Source organism: Triturus cristatus, chromosome 7 (genome assembly GCF_964204655.1).
Source record: "Triturus cristatus chromosome 7, aTriCri1.1, whole genome shotgun sequence".
NCBI classification, from domain to species: domain Eukaryota; kingdom Metazoa; phylum Chordata; class Amphibia; order Caudata; family Salamandridae; genus Triturus; species Triturus cristatus.
Window position 1 is genome coordinate 716679821 of NC_140590.1, and position 17309 is coordinate 716697129.

The 17309-nt window shown below is 44.5% G+C and overlaps 1 protein-coding gene across 6 annotated transcripts in view; it reads left to right on the top strand.

The window, feature by feature from the left end:
• Positions 1 to 17309, top strand: part of AATK (apoptosis associated tyrosine kinase) — a 391342-nt gene that overhangs the window by 332356 nt on the left and 41677 nt on the right. For all 6 annotated transcript variants that reach the window (XM_085617405.1, XM_085617404.1, XM_085617407.1 and 3 more), the window contains one exon: positions 3629 to 3762. In XM_085617405.1, the coding sequence (XP_085473531.1) occupies positions 3629 to 3762 (134 nt within the window). The remainder of the gene's footprint in view (positions 1 to 3628; positions 3763 to 17309) is intronic.

A 17309-nucleotide genomic window follows, 5' to 3' on the forward strand; every position in this document is an offset into this window, starting at 1 on the left:
TTGCCAGATTCTTGGAACGCAAAGGAGTTTGAAGCAAGCCTCTAGCACAGTAAAGGTGACAAAGGATGTTAGTTTAATTTTAATGTCCATGCAATCACCACCGTTTTTAACAAATAGTGAGGATTTCAGGAGGCAAGAGCTGGAAAGATGTAGTGAAGTGGGCATGGTGATAAGACGATTTTGGTTTGCATAGAGTTCAGCTTGAGTGAGCAAAGGTGCGTGGTTGACATGCTGTGTAAAAAGAGGGCAGGTGGATGTGACATGCATGCTATGGTGACACCTAAGGGAGAGCGTTGTATGTTGACAGAAAAACCTAACTACAGTCGGTCTACTAGATTGTGAATTGAGAGGTAAAGTTCATACTTATCAGGTAGTGTACAAGAGGGAGTGCGATGGGCAACAGGTAGAGGCAGTCAATGGATCACCAGGAGTGAGGATAACCGCTATGCTATAAAGTGAAGGCACTTACCACAGAAAATCATTTGGTTCTAGAGTTAGGTTAATTATGTGTTATCGATTAGTAGCTAAGGGGTTTTATCAATTGCTGGGAAAATGGATCAGATGGAGGTACAGAAAGAGTTTCCTTACTGTAGAATTGCAATAAACGAATTTGTGGATGTGTGATGAAACTCAGTAGACTGATTGGTATTTAGGGGAGGTCAGGTTTGCTGTGCATGATTAGAGGGAGGTAAGAGAGCACTAAGAGTATCACCGATGAGCATGAAAGAAGAAGACAAGGTGAATGACAAATAGTCCCATAGGGCAGGTATAGGGGTGATATCGAGTGTGAGTTAGCAAATTTATTTGAGGGGGCAGCATGAAGAGTTGTCAAGGGGTTTGGTATTAAATGACTGACTTTATTTAGGGTGAGGCCAGTGGTTTCTTGCTTGAACACTGTTGGCTAATTAAGGTGTATGATTTACACCATCTGAAATGTTCTAGAATGTGAATGACGAGGATGGACCAGGGTTGGAGGTGGGTGGGGTGTCCTGACCCTGGCATTCATGTTCCTAGCATGGGGAAGTGGGTCATATAAGCTCACTGTAAACCGGGTGGATGGGCACTCTGTGCATTAGAGCATGGTCAATGTGATAGAGTGCTTGCCACTTGAGAGAGTTTGTTGGGAATGGGTATTGGTGAGTTAATGATCAGAGGGAAATTGGAAGAAATGGAATTGTTATTGTTTGTGTTAATGTCCATGTTGAAGCCCTGGCACTCCATGGATGTAGAGGGATCACAAATTATGTACATATCTTCAAAAACTGCCACCAAGGATAGGAGGTGTTATCGAGGACTAGAAATTGGAGTTTGGGGAAGATGAGAAGGGTGATGATAATATCGTTGAGGGGTGCAGAGTGATCTATATGGGAGTGAGGTGGTGATAGGTCAGATAACAGTTTGTTAGCGGCAGGTATGAGGTGTTTGAGGAAATATAGCATACACGGTTTGTACAGCCGCCTTGGAAAGGGGCAACAGTGGTTCATCCGACTTTTCCATCTTGGAACTTGAGAGCCTGGTCTATTAGGAAGTAGCCCTTGCCCACATGTATCTTTGCAGATCATGTAAGTGTCCAGAAAGTACATGCGAGTGTGATACTCATCTAGGCTTATATTAAGATTTTCCCACTAGGCTCTTGAAAATACAATTCCTCCTCTTGCAAGCTCCATCAACGCTGTTTTGTCCACTAGATACTTAGTTCAATGTGCTATTCACTTGTCACATAAATATAACTCCTATACCTTTGGTTCTACAGCTCATCAAGTCGTTTCCATTATTTGACAAGTCCAACAGGCATATTTTTTTAGCGATCTTCTTTGCATGTCCCCACAGGTGATAAATTCTTTCCTCTACAGACAAATCTATTTCTCTTCTCATACTTAAGTTCTTCAAAGGTAGAACTTTTGTTACTCATGTTCAGACGTGGATAGCTTCTCTAAGTTCGTTGTTCTTCTGAAACTTATATTGTGTTTCAAGTGTGAGAACCTGGCTCTCAAGATGCAACTTTCATTTGTTCCTAACACCTACCTGGACTTTCGTGTCAATGAGATTTGTCTTGCAGTGTTTTTTGAGCGGGCTTTTCCCACAAGTAAGCATATTCTAAAAAAAAGGGGGTAGATGACAAGCTGGTCTTGAAGTTCAATGAGATATTTTCAGTCTTCTGTATCGGTTAAAGGTAGGCTGAATGTAGATAACACTACTCTAACGTCTAGTAGTGCAAAATGGATCTTAGCCCGTTTTGTGCATTTCTACTGTTCACATTTCTGCACTTCCACTTGGGATCATTGCGTACTCCACCAGAGTTAGGGTGCCATTGTCTTTGTTTTTTCAACTTTAGTCAATATAAGACATTTATAGGACATGTGGGCTGGCTACTATGTAAGCATTTTGAAAACATTACATTTCAAATGCATCATTAAAAAATTTAAGGGCCAGATGCATGAAGAAACCGTTTTGCGATTCGCAATTAGGAAATCGCAAAACAGCATACAGGAAAGTGTGTTGAACACTTTTTGTGATTCATAGGGAATCGCAAATGACCTACCTTATGAATATTAATGATTAATAAGGTAGGTCTCAATTTGCGACCCGCTAGGAATCACAGAAATCACAGGGATGGTGACCTGCTGGGGTCAGCAGACCATCATGTCTGTGATTGCATTTAAATAAAGCAATTATTTTTCTTAAAATGCAGCCCGTATTCCTTAAAGGAAAATGGGATGCGTTTCCAAAACAAAAATGAAAAGTAGTGGTCTGTGGGACCACTTCCTGCTCTTAAAAAATGCTGTAACAAACATTCACAAAGACCCATTTGCGAATGGTTTACCACCTACTTAGAGTAGGTGGTAAAATCGGAATGTTTTGCGACCGTATTTCGGTCACAAAACATTCCTACATACTGATGCGATTCGGTATTAGGAAGGGAGTCCCTTAGCACGCCCCTTCCTAATAGCGAATCGCAAACCCATTTTGCGATTCAGTAACGAATCGCGAAATAGGGTTTGCTGCATCTGAAAAGCCTTTTTTGCCTTCGCAAACGGGCCGATTCTGCAAATCGGCCCATTGCGAACACAAAAATGCTTGATGCATGTGCCCCTTAGTCAGTTTGGCATAAAAGTTCTCAGAAACGGTTGTCTGAAACCTAGAAGTCTGATGCGGCTTTCCTTCAGTGAAATGTCCTGTATGGTGACTCTGGGTACTCTTATGTTAGATGCTTTCCTATGGCCAACACACATTCTCCAACTTCTCTGTTCATCGTCCATATACATGTACATGTGCATTTGACTGGTTTGCATTCGAAGATGTGTGAAATAGCTGTGCAGAAGTGATTGACCAGGTACTTGTTAAGGTATGCATGTGCGATGCCAGCTGTTCTTAGCTGTGGTGAATAGTTTAAGCAGCAGTCTCCTGTCTGGCTGGTATCAGTTTCCATCAGCTGGTAATTGGAGAGAGCCCTGTGATTAAAAACTAGAACATTATAGAACCGCCATAAATGTATCTTAAGCTGTTACTCTAGCACTTTGTTCAGGACATAACCTTCAAAATGTTTGCAGTGTGTAGTTTATTTGGTATCAGGCTGAGCACGTGTGGTATTTGTATCCGATTACGTCCTACTTCTTGTCCTGAACAGGGTGACTTGAAGAGCTACCTCCGGAGCTGCCGGGCGGCAGACCCCATGGCGCTGGATCCTCTAACCCTGCAAAGGATGGCCTGTGAGATATCCTGTGGCCTCCAGCACCTACATAAGAACAACTATGTACACAGGTAGGATTTCTATAGGGTGTGTGTCTGATGTAGAATATCTGTGCAAGAAATGAGCAAAGCAAACTCGTGGTTTAACCACGCAGGATGCTCATCCCTGGACTGTCTTCAGCCTGTATGTGTCCTTAGTGGGATGAACTTCCACGGGTGACCGGTGAGAGCACTCCAGATGGGCCCCCGAGACCTGGACATAATACACAGAGAAATGTCTCAAGTGTTCGTGGCCACGTCTATCTGCAGTGTCAAAAAAAGAACACAGTTCTCCAAGTGTGGCCATCAGTAACATCTGGGCACTATTTCGTCTATGTCCTTCAGGCCTTAAATAGAATATTACAAATACCCCATTGACGCATCGGATGTGACCTACAGAGCTATGTACAATACTCCATTGCGACCTCTACAATTAGGCCAGGTACTCTAGATTTGGCCTGCAGAATTGGACACCACACTCAAGTTGTTTCCTCAAACTGGCCACAGAACTCCTAATATGGCCTGGTCAAAACTACACAGGGCTTCAGATAAAACTACCACAAGTCGATACTACTGCAGCTGGCATTCAAAATCGGAATAGCACGCCATATGTGCCCTCCTTACATGTGATATCTGTTAAATGTTTAATTTTTCAAAGGGTAACAAACAAACCACCATTTTAGCATTACAAAGCGACTTCAGCCAGAACAAGCAAAGAAAAAGTGGAAATGTCACCGAGGCTAACAGGAAATATGGGAATAGAAATGTTAGAGCTGAGATGTTGCTGAGCGGGGGTTTTCTGTGTGCATCTGGTTAGATTTGTGGTGCGATGGGCCACATGGATGGTCCGTTCCTCCTGCTGAATAGAACTTCTATTCATGCAATATTGTCTTGCATCCAAAGCCTGGAATATTGCAGGGTTCTAGCCACAGTTCCTAGCAGAGGTGGCGCAGAATCCACGTGTGCGCGCTAGTGAACACCGTGGGACAGATATAGAAATAGATAAAGAGGCTGCATTTACTTCTGTAATTGGAAGTTCACAATTCAGTCTTGAGGCTGTCTGAAGGGACTCAATAATATTAGAAACTGATTTTCTCTGAGAGAGCAGTGAATGAACGGAATAAACCACCATCCAAAACTGATTCTTTCAACAGACATCAAAACGTAAGCTTAGGTAGAGGTGGAAACCAATTTGTGGCATTGTGTGACGACCAATTCTACTAAAGGCCTTTTCAGACTATGAGCCTATCATGAAATCCCCAGCCTGCTCTAAGAAGTCAGTCCTTTACAGATACCTGCAGTGACTACGTCGATGAGGCTTTTAAAAAAAAAAAAACGAAACAATTTCTTGTTCGGAAGTACAGTTGGATTCATTCTACACAAGTGCTTATGAGCAGAACGTATAATTTACCCTTGTATATTTTTGCTAGTGTTAGTTGTGTCACTGTTACGGGTTGTATTGATTTTTAATGTGTTCACATTTTACCTCTACAGTGAACATTTGGATCTATTAAGGAAACCCCTCTATTCTGAGGAAAGAAGGTTGTAAAGTATGTCCTGGGGAGTGACTTGCGTCACCAGAGGCCTGACTACTATCCTGATTGTTACTCAATTCCTGTCCGTCTGAGGTTCTCCAGTATTCCCGCTTCATGTCTGTCCTTCACAGTACACCATATTCACTGAGCTTTGCACCAATTTCTTTCTGTCTGTGTGAAAGAGTCCTGTAAATCGGTCCCTGATCACCCGGAAGACTCCAGAAATTCACTTCCTGTGCATCTTAGTCAGCCCTGTCACTGCTGTCCTTTATGAGCCTCTGTGGTTCCTTCCTCTCCACCCTGAGCAACCCTATGTGCTGTTTCCCATCAATCCTGTGTGCTTAATTCCCTCCTGTGCTCAACAATACTGTATGTTACTTAGTAATACACAATGCTCATTTCATGGCCATGCTGCTTCAGCCTATTCTGAGCAGTCTTTTGTGCTCACTTCCTGTTCCTCCCAAGCTATCCTCTGTACTAACTTTTCTGGCCGGTCCAAAGTTCACCTGTTGCTTCTCATGAGTGGTCGCCAGAATCATTTCCTTGGCTTCTTGGGCTTTGGTTTGAGCTTGCTTCCTACCTCAGTGACCCTGTGTGTTCCATTTCTGATCTTGAGCCATCCTGTGTGCTCAGTTTCTGTTCTGAATAGCTTGCATGCTCAGTTCCTCTACACCCTGATCCGTCCTGTGTGTTTTTTCCTTCCGTGCACACTTCCTGTCTGCTCTGAGCGGGCCTTTGTGCTCATCCCCTGTGTGTTCTGAATTGCACTCTTCTTGTCTCCTGTCCATCCTCTGAGCTCAGCCTTCAGTCCGAGTGGGTGCTATCAGTTGTGAGAAGCCGTGTGAGCTTGCATCCTGTCTATCTCTTGAGCTAATTTTCTGTGTATCCTAGGTACCCCCTTGCACTTACTGCCTGTCTATCCTGAGCTTTCTGGGCTCGATTCCTGCTCGCCTTCTCTCTGTTCTGAGTACCCCACAGTCTAGGGTGGCCTGTCCTAAGTGGTCCTGTGAACTCACATCTTGTTCATCCTGAGAAGTTGTGTCATCACTTCATGCCACCCTGAGTGGTCCTCTGTTCTCATGTATCTGCATTTTGGGTCCCTTTGATTTCCTGGTGCTTCCATTATTATGTAGAGGTGTTTGTGGCCTTCAGTGCATCCCAGCTCCCTGGTGAGATGGATCCCTGAGGTCTGGTTGCTTTGATGTCACTCCACAGCTTTGAACTGGTCGATCCTGTCCAACAATATCCTGATGCTGAGCGAGTGGGACATGCAGACTCCAGCATCAGTGATTTTGTTGAAGAGGGTGGCCGCTGGCTTCATGTCCAAGGAAGGTGCTAGCTGGACAGCAGTCTTGATTTCACAGTCAAACGATTTTACGGTATTGTAAGAGAATGCTGTCTCTGTTTCTGTCTTTATAGATCCCTCTATTGTCTCCTAATGTTTTTATCCCTCTTTGACATGTTCTCTTCCTTGTGTCTCACTCCAAATAACGTTCCTCAAATAGTCTGTTCTTTCCACCACTTGATTCTTCATGCTGTCGCCACTAAATTACCTTTTTCCAAACCTGTCTCTTTTTGTCTCCCAAATCATTAGCTGCTTTTCCTCTCACTCAGCCATCTGTCTCCGCCCCGTGTTTGCTGGTCTCTTTGTTTTCTCTTGCTTTGTTGTAACACCGCTCTGTCCTGTTTTCTCTTTCCTGTTTGCGGTGTTTCACTTAAGGAAAAAAGTGGGAAAAGATGTAGACATTCTGGAAAAAAACGAATTGAGCCAACACTTTGCCCAGTGTACTCAACCGAAATTGGTAGCCATTTTATTCAGCAGATCTACTGGAACAGAGAAGCCTTAGATGGACTAGGCGGTGGGGCCAGATGGGTAGTAGCAAGGATGGTACATGAGCTTAGCAGAGAGCTATGGAGGGCAGGTGCAGGGCACCTCTGCAAAAGTAGGAAGAGAAAACTAAAGTCTTGCCAGCCTGAGCGGGCTACAGGCAGGCAGGGGCTGGAAACACCGATTGAGCGTTCACCCAGCTCTCTGCGTTTCTGTGCTATTGCAATGGGGATTTCAGAAGAGACAAGCGGGACATATGCAACCGTTTCTGTCGTAATACCTAATTGCCCTTGTAGAGCAAAAACAGGTAAACATTGGTGTACGGGTCTTCAGCACTATAGTGCATAAAAATTACTAAAACGAAGAATTTTACATAAACTGTACCAATATTACTTGTATTATTGGTACAGATGTTAAAGGCGTGTTTCCTTAAGGTTGTTCCAGATCTAAAAGAGAATAATTCAGAGTTCTAGGCCCAAAGTCCCATCTTGTCTTCATCACTAGGTGTACATTTTCTCAGGCAATAAATGCTCTCCTCCATGGCTTTCATCTGTGTACGAAGATACCAGGCCTGATCCGACTGCCGATCAGAATGACCCCTTTGATCTAATGACATAACAGGTTCACAATGTCATTTATGAAATAGATTCCACTTTTTTCTCACTGCAATCTTCAAGAGGCTTGAAGCCAGACCTGTTAACTAAGAATTGTAATTTCCTCAATTGTTTTATTGAAATCCTGTCACGGTCATCAACTTGGTAGCATTTTCCGCAGTTGCCATTAGATGGCTCCATTGATCAATGATGTTCTCTTTTAAACATAATCTCCCACCCACCAAAGATTCCTGAATGTGGAGCTTGCCGAGTCTGTGCACTGTATTATTCGCAATATAATAGTCACATATTTTTTCTAAAATGCAAAATGTCGCCTCTGTAGTGTCCTGTTGGACACGTCATGCAGCATGGTGGCCAGCGTCGGACTGGCCTAGCGGGTAATAGGACAGTGCCCGATGGAGCTGGTTTGACAGATCAGTGTGTGGGCTAATTTTTTGTGTGGTTGTGGATCGGTTTTATGGCCTGGTGGGCTGGTTTTTACTATTATTTTCCCTGCTCTCACGGCTTTGTTAGCTTTCAGCATCGCTAATGGAGGTCACTTTTGTTTTGGTGCCCGGGCCTATTTTTTGTCCAAGTCCAACTCTGTTGGTGGCAGAGTACCCATCTCACACCCATCCAACACAGATGTCACCAGTCAGTTGCCCCTGCTAATAAAAGGGCGCACGCACACTTGTTCGAGGCCAGTTGTAATAACCACATATACTGTGTCTTTCTTACATTGCTATGTGGGCCTAGGGCCCGAAACTTTGCAGCTCCTGAATCATTAAGTGTTAAGCTTTTTATAGATTCAACTTAAAATGCATATTTATTTCCTACCCACATCCCTCCAGTAGGAAGTGTCAGGGACCCGAGCATGACGCAAGTTCCTTGTGCCGTCATGCACCTGAACACTATCAGAAAGAGAGAAATTACGCTGTTTTGGATTTTTATAAGTCAAAATCGACATTTCAAACTCCTTCCTGATCCCGACCGACTCTTAAATGCTATTCTTTTCAGAGAAAAGCCTCAGCTGCATTCTTGCCGCCATATACACAAAAAATATTGAAAACCGTGAACTTCCAGGCAGGAACAACGCTGCTATAGAGACAGCCCCCTCTTATTCTTCATCAAAGCTCTTTCCAGTTCTAAGCACTTACAACCTCAGCAGGTGAGTTTTCCACCTGCTGGTTCTAAGCCTTAGAGGATTAAGGATTTCAGTCAGGCCAAAATCAATATTTTTGATCTTCAAGCATAACTGGTGCCTCTGCTGTGCTCCTTACAGCTGCTACCTTTCATTCATCATCGACTGTACCTTCCCATGCTGTATCCAGGCCAGTTGCCTTAGCTCCTGCCAGAGACCTTTTTTGCAAGTTACAGTGCATGATTGAGTTGCCTTCAAGCCACCAGTGTGTGCCTGTTGAAGTTAGAGGGCAGGGGCTTCATATAAGAATCAGGAGACACTCGGGTTAGAGATACATTTTATATTTCAAGTTAGACCCTTAGGTTACAGCAACAGCAGGTAGTTCTTGTTAGTGCTCCATCCTTCTTCCAACTCTAGCTACCACCGCAGACCACACATCAAGATTCTATTACATCAATAGGCTTGGGCACCATAACAGTAGAGGCCCCCATTGGAGATCCAGATAGCTAAAAAAGTGGACCATATTTACAAATCAGGCCAGTTTTGACCTTGTAAAGACATGCTGCTTTGGGTACTTTGCAGGTATGGGAGTCTGCATGAATCTGTGTATGCTACAGGCAATGCTTGTGTTAATAGAGTAATCAACAGTAAAAACAAGTCCCACCAGACCATAACACGGGCCTGCACACTGACCTGTCAGACTAGCCCTTCAGGCATTACCTGATTTGCCCTATAGGCCAGTGACCCATTTCAAAATCATTCAGTCTTCAACATCTAACTTACACATTCACCCACCAACCTATTATTCTTTCCAATACGTATGCAGACACACAAACAACAAATAGCAGTCACAGAAACTCTGCAATAGATCAAGACATGAGGCCCTCACACCTCATATCCAACAAAGAAACAAGACAACAACTAGGTTGTGACTGTCATTACACCACAGTCCAAGACGTGAACGTTTTGCAAACTCCTTGTACAGCCCTACTACCACATGTCTGCACACTCACAATGACACCATTAAAAATGTATGCACACAGGACATGTAGTCACAGATGCCAAGTCATGCAACAGCAAAGACATTGAACATGCAGGCTTCATTTGACAAAAGATTTCCCCATCATCCCAAAGTTGACATTTCCCAGGCACAAATAAAAACAAAAACAGAAAGCTTTAATCACACATGACTTTAACTCAAAACTCCCTCAACCAGACTCTATCACAAAAGTAGTTCTCACAAAATCACTAATACTCAAAATCACCAGATTTCTAAATCACACTACTAAACTGAGCAGGTGATACAGGCACAAAACTTTATCACACTTTCTCCATCTTCCACAGCCAAAACACACAAGCCCAGAAGGACAACAAACTGCACCATACAGTTACACATAAGTGCAGCTCAGCACACCAATACGCAGAACACACAGTCGCACTGACTAACCAAACCAATATGATCAAGTGCTAGTCCAGAGAAAGCACTTAATCTGCACCCAGTAAATCACCCACTGGAAACTTCACCAGAAAATGTCAGGACGTTTTCCAAAGACAATGAAGACAATCTCCAGTAGAGGCATACTGAAACCATTATTGCCACAACACAACAATCAATCACTAGAGCAGTACCACCATTGAAATAATAACACGTCAGCAGGTGACAAATTACTCACCTACGACAAAATAAAGCCACAATAAACGCTACCAATCGTACACAAAACTGACTGGCTCCATTATATGCAAACTGAATATAACCCACTACAAAAAAAAAAATGCAAGCGTACTCCGCCTCCTGCACAACAAATCTGTCTAATCTTCAGATTTGTAGAGAATGATGACTCAGGAGAAACTTGTAACTATCACCTACATAACACTCAAGTGAATATTTTGGCTGCCACCCACAAAACCCCCGGGTACTTAACCATATTGTAACTCCACAGTGTAGTTTCCCTTGCAATCATTTGCAACATGCACTTCTCCTCTTCCACATTGCACCCATGGAGTACAATCTAATGCATCTTTTCACAACAGGGTTCTAATCTTCCCCACGTTTGCATATCTTGGTGTAGTCCCCCATGCAACCTCTAGTGGCAGGATATAGCTCTTTCCTTACGTCACACCAACACACACAGTTGCACTACACTCGTATCTCTCTTGTGATGGTATACTACTTTCCCCCACTTTTGTGGCACTTGGACACGCACAGCCAGCATGCATCAACATACAGATGGGGTGCTGTATCCTCTTCTCCAAACTACTAATTAGATTCCATTTGGAGTTAAAAGAAAATGCCCACACAGTACTCTCAAAACAACCTACTGGTGGATAATTTCAATCAATCAATCAGGGAATTGTGAAATGCACTGCTCACACGTGTGGGCCTCAAGGTGCTGGGGGGGGGGGAGGGAGAGGGTGCAGCTCCGAGTCAGCCGAAGAGCCAGGTCTTGAGGCTCTTCCTGAAGGTGTGCAGAGTGGGGGAGCGTCTGATGTTGATCAGGAGCTCGTTCCAGGTCTTTGCCGTGATGTAGGAGAAGGCTCTTCCACCCGCTCTGCCTCTGCAGATGCGCAGGGTTTTGGCGAGGGCGAGGTCAGCGGAGTGTAGGTTTCTCTTGGGTACGTGGAAGGGAGACTCTTTTGTTGAGGTATTGGGGTCCGGTGATGTGGAGGAATTTGTAGGCGTGGGTGAGTAGCTTGAAGGTTACTCTCTTCTCGACCGGGAGCCAGTGGAGGTCTTGCAGGTGTTGGGTGATGTGTTCATGTCGTGGGATGCTGAGGACGAGTCTGGCTGTGGTGTTCTGGATGGTCTGGAGTTAGCGGAGTAGGGATTTGTTGATTCCGGCATAAAAGGCATTTCCGTAGTCCAGTCTGCTTGTTATGAGGGCCTGGGTGACGGTTTTTCTGGGTTCGGGGGGGTACCTATTTGAAGGTCTTGCGAAGGGTGCGGGGTGTGTTGAAGCAGAAGGAGGCAACGGCATTGATCTGTCAGGTCATGGTGAGGGAGGAGTTGAGTATGATGCAGAGGTTTTGGGCGTGGTCCATGGGAGTTGGGGGTGGGGGAGGGGGGGTTCAAGGGCAGTGAGCCACCAGGTGATGTCCCATGCAGAGGGGGTGGGTCAGAGGACGAGGACTTCTGTCTTCTCCGAGTTGAGCTTCAGGCAGCTGCTGCTCATCCAGGATGCAATGTCTTTCATTCCTTCCTGGAAGCTGAGTCTGGTGGTGTGGGGATCCTTTGTGAGGGAGAGGATGAGCTGGGTGTCGTCGGCATTGGATACTATGCTGAGTCCATGCTGTCTGATGATGGCGGTGAAGAGGGCCATGTAGATGTTGAAGAGCGTGGGGCTGATCGATGATCCTTGGGGTACTCCACAGTTGATCTCTGTGGATTCGGAGAGGAAAGGCGGAAGTCTGATTCTTTGGGTTCTGCCGGTGAGGAAGGAGCAGAGCCTGTCGTGTGCGGTTCCCTGTAAGCCGGCGTCATGGAGTCTGGCGGTGGGAGATGCTGTCAAATGCTGCAGAGAGATCTAGTAGGAAGAGGGCCGCTGTGTGGTCTTGGTCGAGGAGAGTGCGGATGTCGTCTGTGGCGGCAAAGTGGGTGGTCTCAGTGCTGTGGTTGCTGCGGAATCCAGTTTGGGAAGGGTCGAGGATGGAGTTCTCTTCGATTAAGTTTGTTAGCTGGATGTTGACGATCTTCTCGGTGACTTTGGTCATGAAGGGGAGGAGAGAGATGGGTCAGTAGTTTTTGAGGTCCGTCGGGTCTGCAGAGGGTTTTCTTGAGGAGGGGCTTGACTTCTGCGCAGTTCCAGTCATCGGAGAAAGTGCCGGATTTTTAAAGTGGCGTTCATGGTGCGTCGTAGCTCGGGTGCTATGGCGGCGGTGGCTCTGTAGAAGATGTGCAGTGGGCAGGGGTCCGTGGGGGCACCTGAGTGAATGCTTTTCATGGTCGTGGTGGTATCTTCGGTGTAACTGGGGTCCAGGCGGAGATGGTAGGCTGGCTGTCGTTGCTGGAGGAAGGAGGGGTGTTGGTGTCTGTTCATTGAAGTTGTCGTAGAGGAACTTGATTTACCGATGGAACTTCTCAACATGCTTCTCTAAACATTCAACACACCAATATAGTTAACATCAACTTATTCAGAAACTTGCCAACCCGACACATGCTTTTCCAGTAAGATATATATAGCACAAGTCAATACCTAAGACTCACCAACCAGACTTTTCCACAATAGAATAAACCTCACAGCAAGTGGGAAACCAGGCACATTTAATAACAGAAGCACATATAATAATACAAAATTAGTGAATGCCAAATAACCCTACAGATTAATTAACTCAATGTCATATTTTAACTATGCAGTTGGACAAATGCGAGGCAGGCGATGTTTCGACTTCCCTGACTTCAGGACACAGTATATCCCTGAACAACACAATGTCATTTCTATGCCCAGTGTCCTTGGAGATAGTCTCACTTCTCTTTCCAAGTTAACCAGAAGGCTTTGAGTAGTCTTTCTTCAATATCTCCAGACTTGTCCCTGTCAAACAGCAGCTTACAATCCTCCTTATCATGTCAAAGTCTACATAGCCAGCGCCTACACTCTGACACTCTGGTCTGGAATACAAGACATCGATGAGGCTGTCTCACAAGCAAGTTGCACTGCTACACCCCACACACCATTCCCTCATGATCCAGAGCTGACCAGTTCTAACCAGAGAGGAAAGCTGTCACTTTTTCTGGTACTGCGCATTGACACAACCTTTTTCCAGCACCATGGCCCCAGCACAAGCCGAACCATTTTACTCTGTGCTCTGTGTCATAAAATATGCAGAATGCACACAAGACCCTCCAAAGGCATGGACTAGACTGTGCCACAGTCAACGTAATTGAGAAATCCTACTGCACACTCACTAAGTGCACACTCTTATATCACAATGACCGTTGAATGTATTACTGCCTGAAGCTCCACGGGCCATTTCAGAGTTATTCTTACTGCAAAGGAGATTTCCTAGATCTTTTCACTGTCTCCACAGCACCGTCTCCTCCGCGCTGTTCTTATAACACCATCTCCATATCTCTGTCCTTAAGCTTAGAAATATACAACAGGACACATCTCCTCAGTTTATAACGCCCCTCAGCTGACTCCTTGTCAGACCGTGCTCACTCTCCTCACTGTGCTCCTCCTGCTCAGCAGCGTAAGCTGACACTGCTTTCCAGTGGATTCGAAGGTGGGCTGCCTCAATCTAGTCGTCCATGGTTACTGGGCTATCTTCCTTCTCTCAACAGGCTTCCTTCTCTGCCAGAAATGGCCTCCAACTTGCACCAGAGTCTTGCTGCAATTTCACGCAGGTCCTTAATAGCTTGTTACCAAAATGATGAAGTTGTAGGGTATACAAGAGTCTACAGCCACTCAGGCAGGGAGTAAGTTCTTTATTTCATGTAAGGCCTTCCGGTTACAGCAACAGCAGGTAGGTATTGTCAAGACTTCATCCTTCTTCCAGCTGTACCTGTCTCCTAGTTCCCACTCCATGCCAACCTTCTATTGCATCATGGACTCTCACCATTGCAGACACTAGCTCAGGTATACAGGAAATGGGGACACAAAGGATACTACAGTGCCCATATTATGATTTGTTGAAGGCAATGCATTAATGACACTGCCTTTGGGGTCGACATTCCACTGGTTGATTCAACTTTATCCTTCCCATTCCACACTTGTGACAGATCCAATTTTAAAACATGCTAAGAAACGCAAGTTGTGGTTCTGTTTTGATGATGACACCCCTGTAAAGTAGGTCACAAGACTATGTATTTAATTTTGTTTTCTGCAGTTTTATAAAGCACTGCATGTCACCTTTCAGTTTCACTCACTTTGGTGTGCTGTTTGGGTTTGGTTCCAGAGTTTTCAGAAACATACCTAGGAAGTGACGTCAATAAAAAGATCATGGGAGGTAACTTGCTACATGTTGTACATGTTTATGCCTATTTGTACCCCCAAGAAACCAGCAGAGTTCATACATTACAAGGAGGTAAATGTCCTGACATTGATGCCTTTTGTTCTGAGGAACAAACATCATTTACGTCAGTGGTCAAAAAGCCACCATAACCTTGAGAATTATATTTGTTTATTGTTCAAACCTAATTGCATCTTGATCCTTACTTCACAGGATCGAGTTACTGTGACCCTCTTCCTCTTTTTGAGGCCTTGATAGACATCTCACGAGATATGGAGTTCTGGCTGATAAATATGCCATTTGATAGTGAGAATCTGTTTGACAAAATAGCATACAGTTCACTGAAGAGATTCTAACGAAGCTACGTTATGTTCACTTGCAAAAAGAACAATTGAAGGCCAGAATGCAGAACAATGTCATACATTCACCCCAGTACAGAGATCTGGGCCTAAATCCATCGTTTTTATGCTCACCATGCCATTCCAGTTTGGACCCAGCCATATGCAAATCAGTCTTGACCCTGTGCCCAATGGGAACAGTCTAGCCAGAACTTGGATTGCTAATTTCACCGACAAATTTGTATGTTCTATAACTGATGATCTTTGTTAATCATGTCTCTCCAGTCAGTACAACCTAACGAAGCACTGTTTTCACCTGTTATGCAGCATAAGTGCTAGAACAAAAAATCACTTGTCTTCCGGAGTGACCACAACAAGGCCACATTTAGGTTTAATCTTCATGACTTGTACCACTACAGTTGGGTGACGTGTTGGGATTCCTTGAAAGTCCAAGGCAGAGCTGGTGCTACACTGAGGCTACTGTAGGCCACTGCCTTATGTGGCACAGCAAGAGGCAAAAGGATGGTGCAAGAAATGGCTTAAAATTTCCATGTTCCTAGGGAAGTGGGAGCACCTGAACGGTACACTGTCATTTTGTTGAAGGAATCAAACCTCTTTATTCCAGAAGCAGGGGTCTCCAACCTTTTCTGTAGTGAGAGCTACTTCTGATCAGTACAAATCATTCTGAGCTACTGAAGGCCAAGTCACTCATGCAATGTTACCGGACATCCTCATGCCCAGTTTAAATGAATCTAAGCCTAATGTCCATAGAACCAAAATCTAGGGTTTGAACAAAATACTTTGACTAGGGGCACTATGACAGGGCTGCCTTGTGTGTCAGTGAGAGTGTGGTCTTTGGGAATGTATGAACATGTGTTCGTATGAATGGGATATATGTGCACGGGTGAATGAGAGTCTGTGTTGTATGATGTTGTGGGACAGGACATACCTTTCCCCATAAGTGGCACTGTTACATGTATAACACAAACATACAACCATTTTTTTTAAATGGGAGAAATTTAAAGTGCAGACAAATGTTCAGCAAACATTTTCATAATATGGAACATGTTTCTGCACGTTAAATTTCTCCCACTTAAAAAAAATATTTTTTTAGTTGTAATATGAAACCTTGTAAACCAAAGTAAACTTCAGCATGACTGCTCCATTTGGGCAGAGAAGCGACCCTCCGCCCCCCTCTGTCCGGGGGCACAGCAAAAGTGAAAAATAAAATGGTAATAAAGTGAGTTTATTACCATTTTATTTTTTGGTCTGCCAGTGCCAGAGCTGAGATTGAGGGCATTGCGGGGCATGGCCATTGCTGCAGTGCACACTGGGAACAGGGGTGCCTGGCTATAGCAGTTTAAACTGCACATGTCACTTTGGCTGGCCGCCTTGCGTAGTTTAAACCTTCCAAAACCGAGCTGTGATAGACAGCCGGATATAGAGAGAGCACAGGCCACTAGAACCCGTTTGAGCTCTAAGGCAGCCCACTCCTACCAATCCCGGTGTTGCTCTCATGTTGGTTAACAGCATAAGAGCAGAGTTGGGACAGGCTAGGGGAGTCGACTCTGGTGATGTCACCTGGGCCATGCATGCTGGCGCAACTCGCAGAATCTTTGCTATCGGGAAAGCCGGAGGAGAGAGGGCCGTCTCACGCTGTGGGTGTGAGTCCAATGTGCACTTTAAATTAAAGCAGCCCAGGGCTGCCACCGGAGCTCATCCAAGTGAAGACAGAGGCATGACTTCCTTGAGCCGACATGGTGATAAACCAGTGATCCACAGGTAAGTCTCAGTCGTCTGTACCGCCTGTTTGCTCGCCTCACCACTTTAAAATGTTGCCAGCCGCTACTGGTAAACATAATCTTTATATCGATTCCATAAAACTCATCATTTAAAATTGTTCCCATTTCAAAGTACCACATTTACAAGCAGCAAGCATCTTGCACCCAGTGGCCTGTATACACGATCTCATATTTATAATTGAAAAATACAGTCATTTGTTTAAATAGGAGAAAACTAAAGTGAAGAAACATGCTTATAAACTATTAAAACATAATTGGCTGAATTGAAAGTGGAGAAAAACATTGACTCAGTGTGTTATAGAAATATTTGTATCCACTTTAAATTTCTTCCACTCGAAAAAATGACAGTGTTTGTAAATGCAATACTTTGAAATGGGATAAAATTAAAATGAAGAATTAA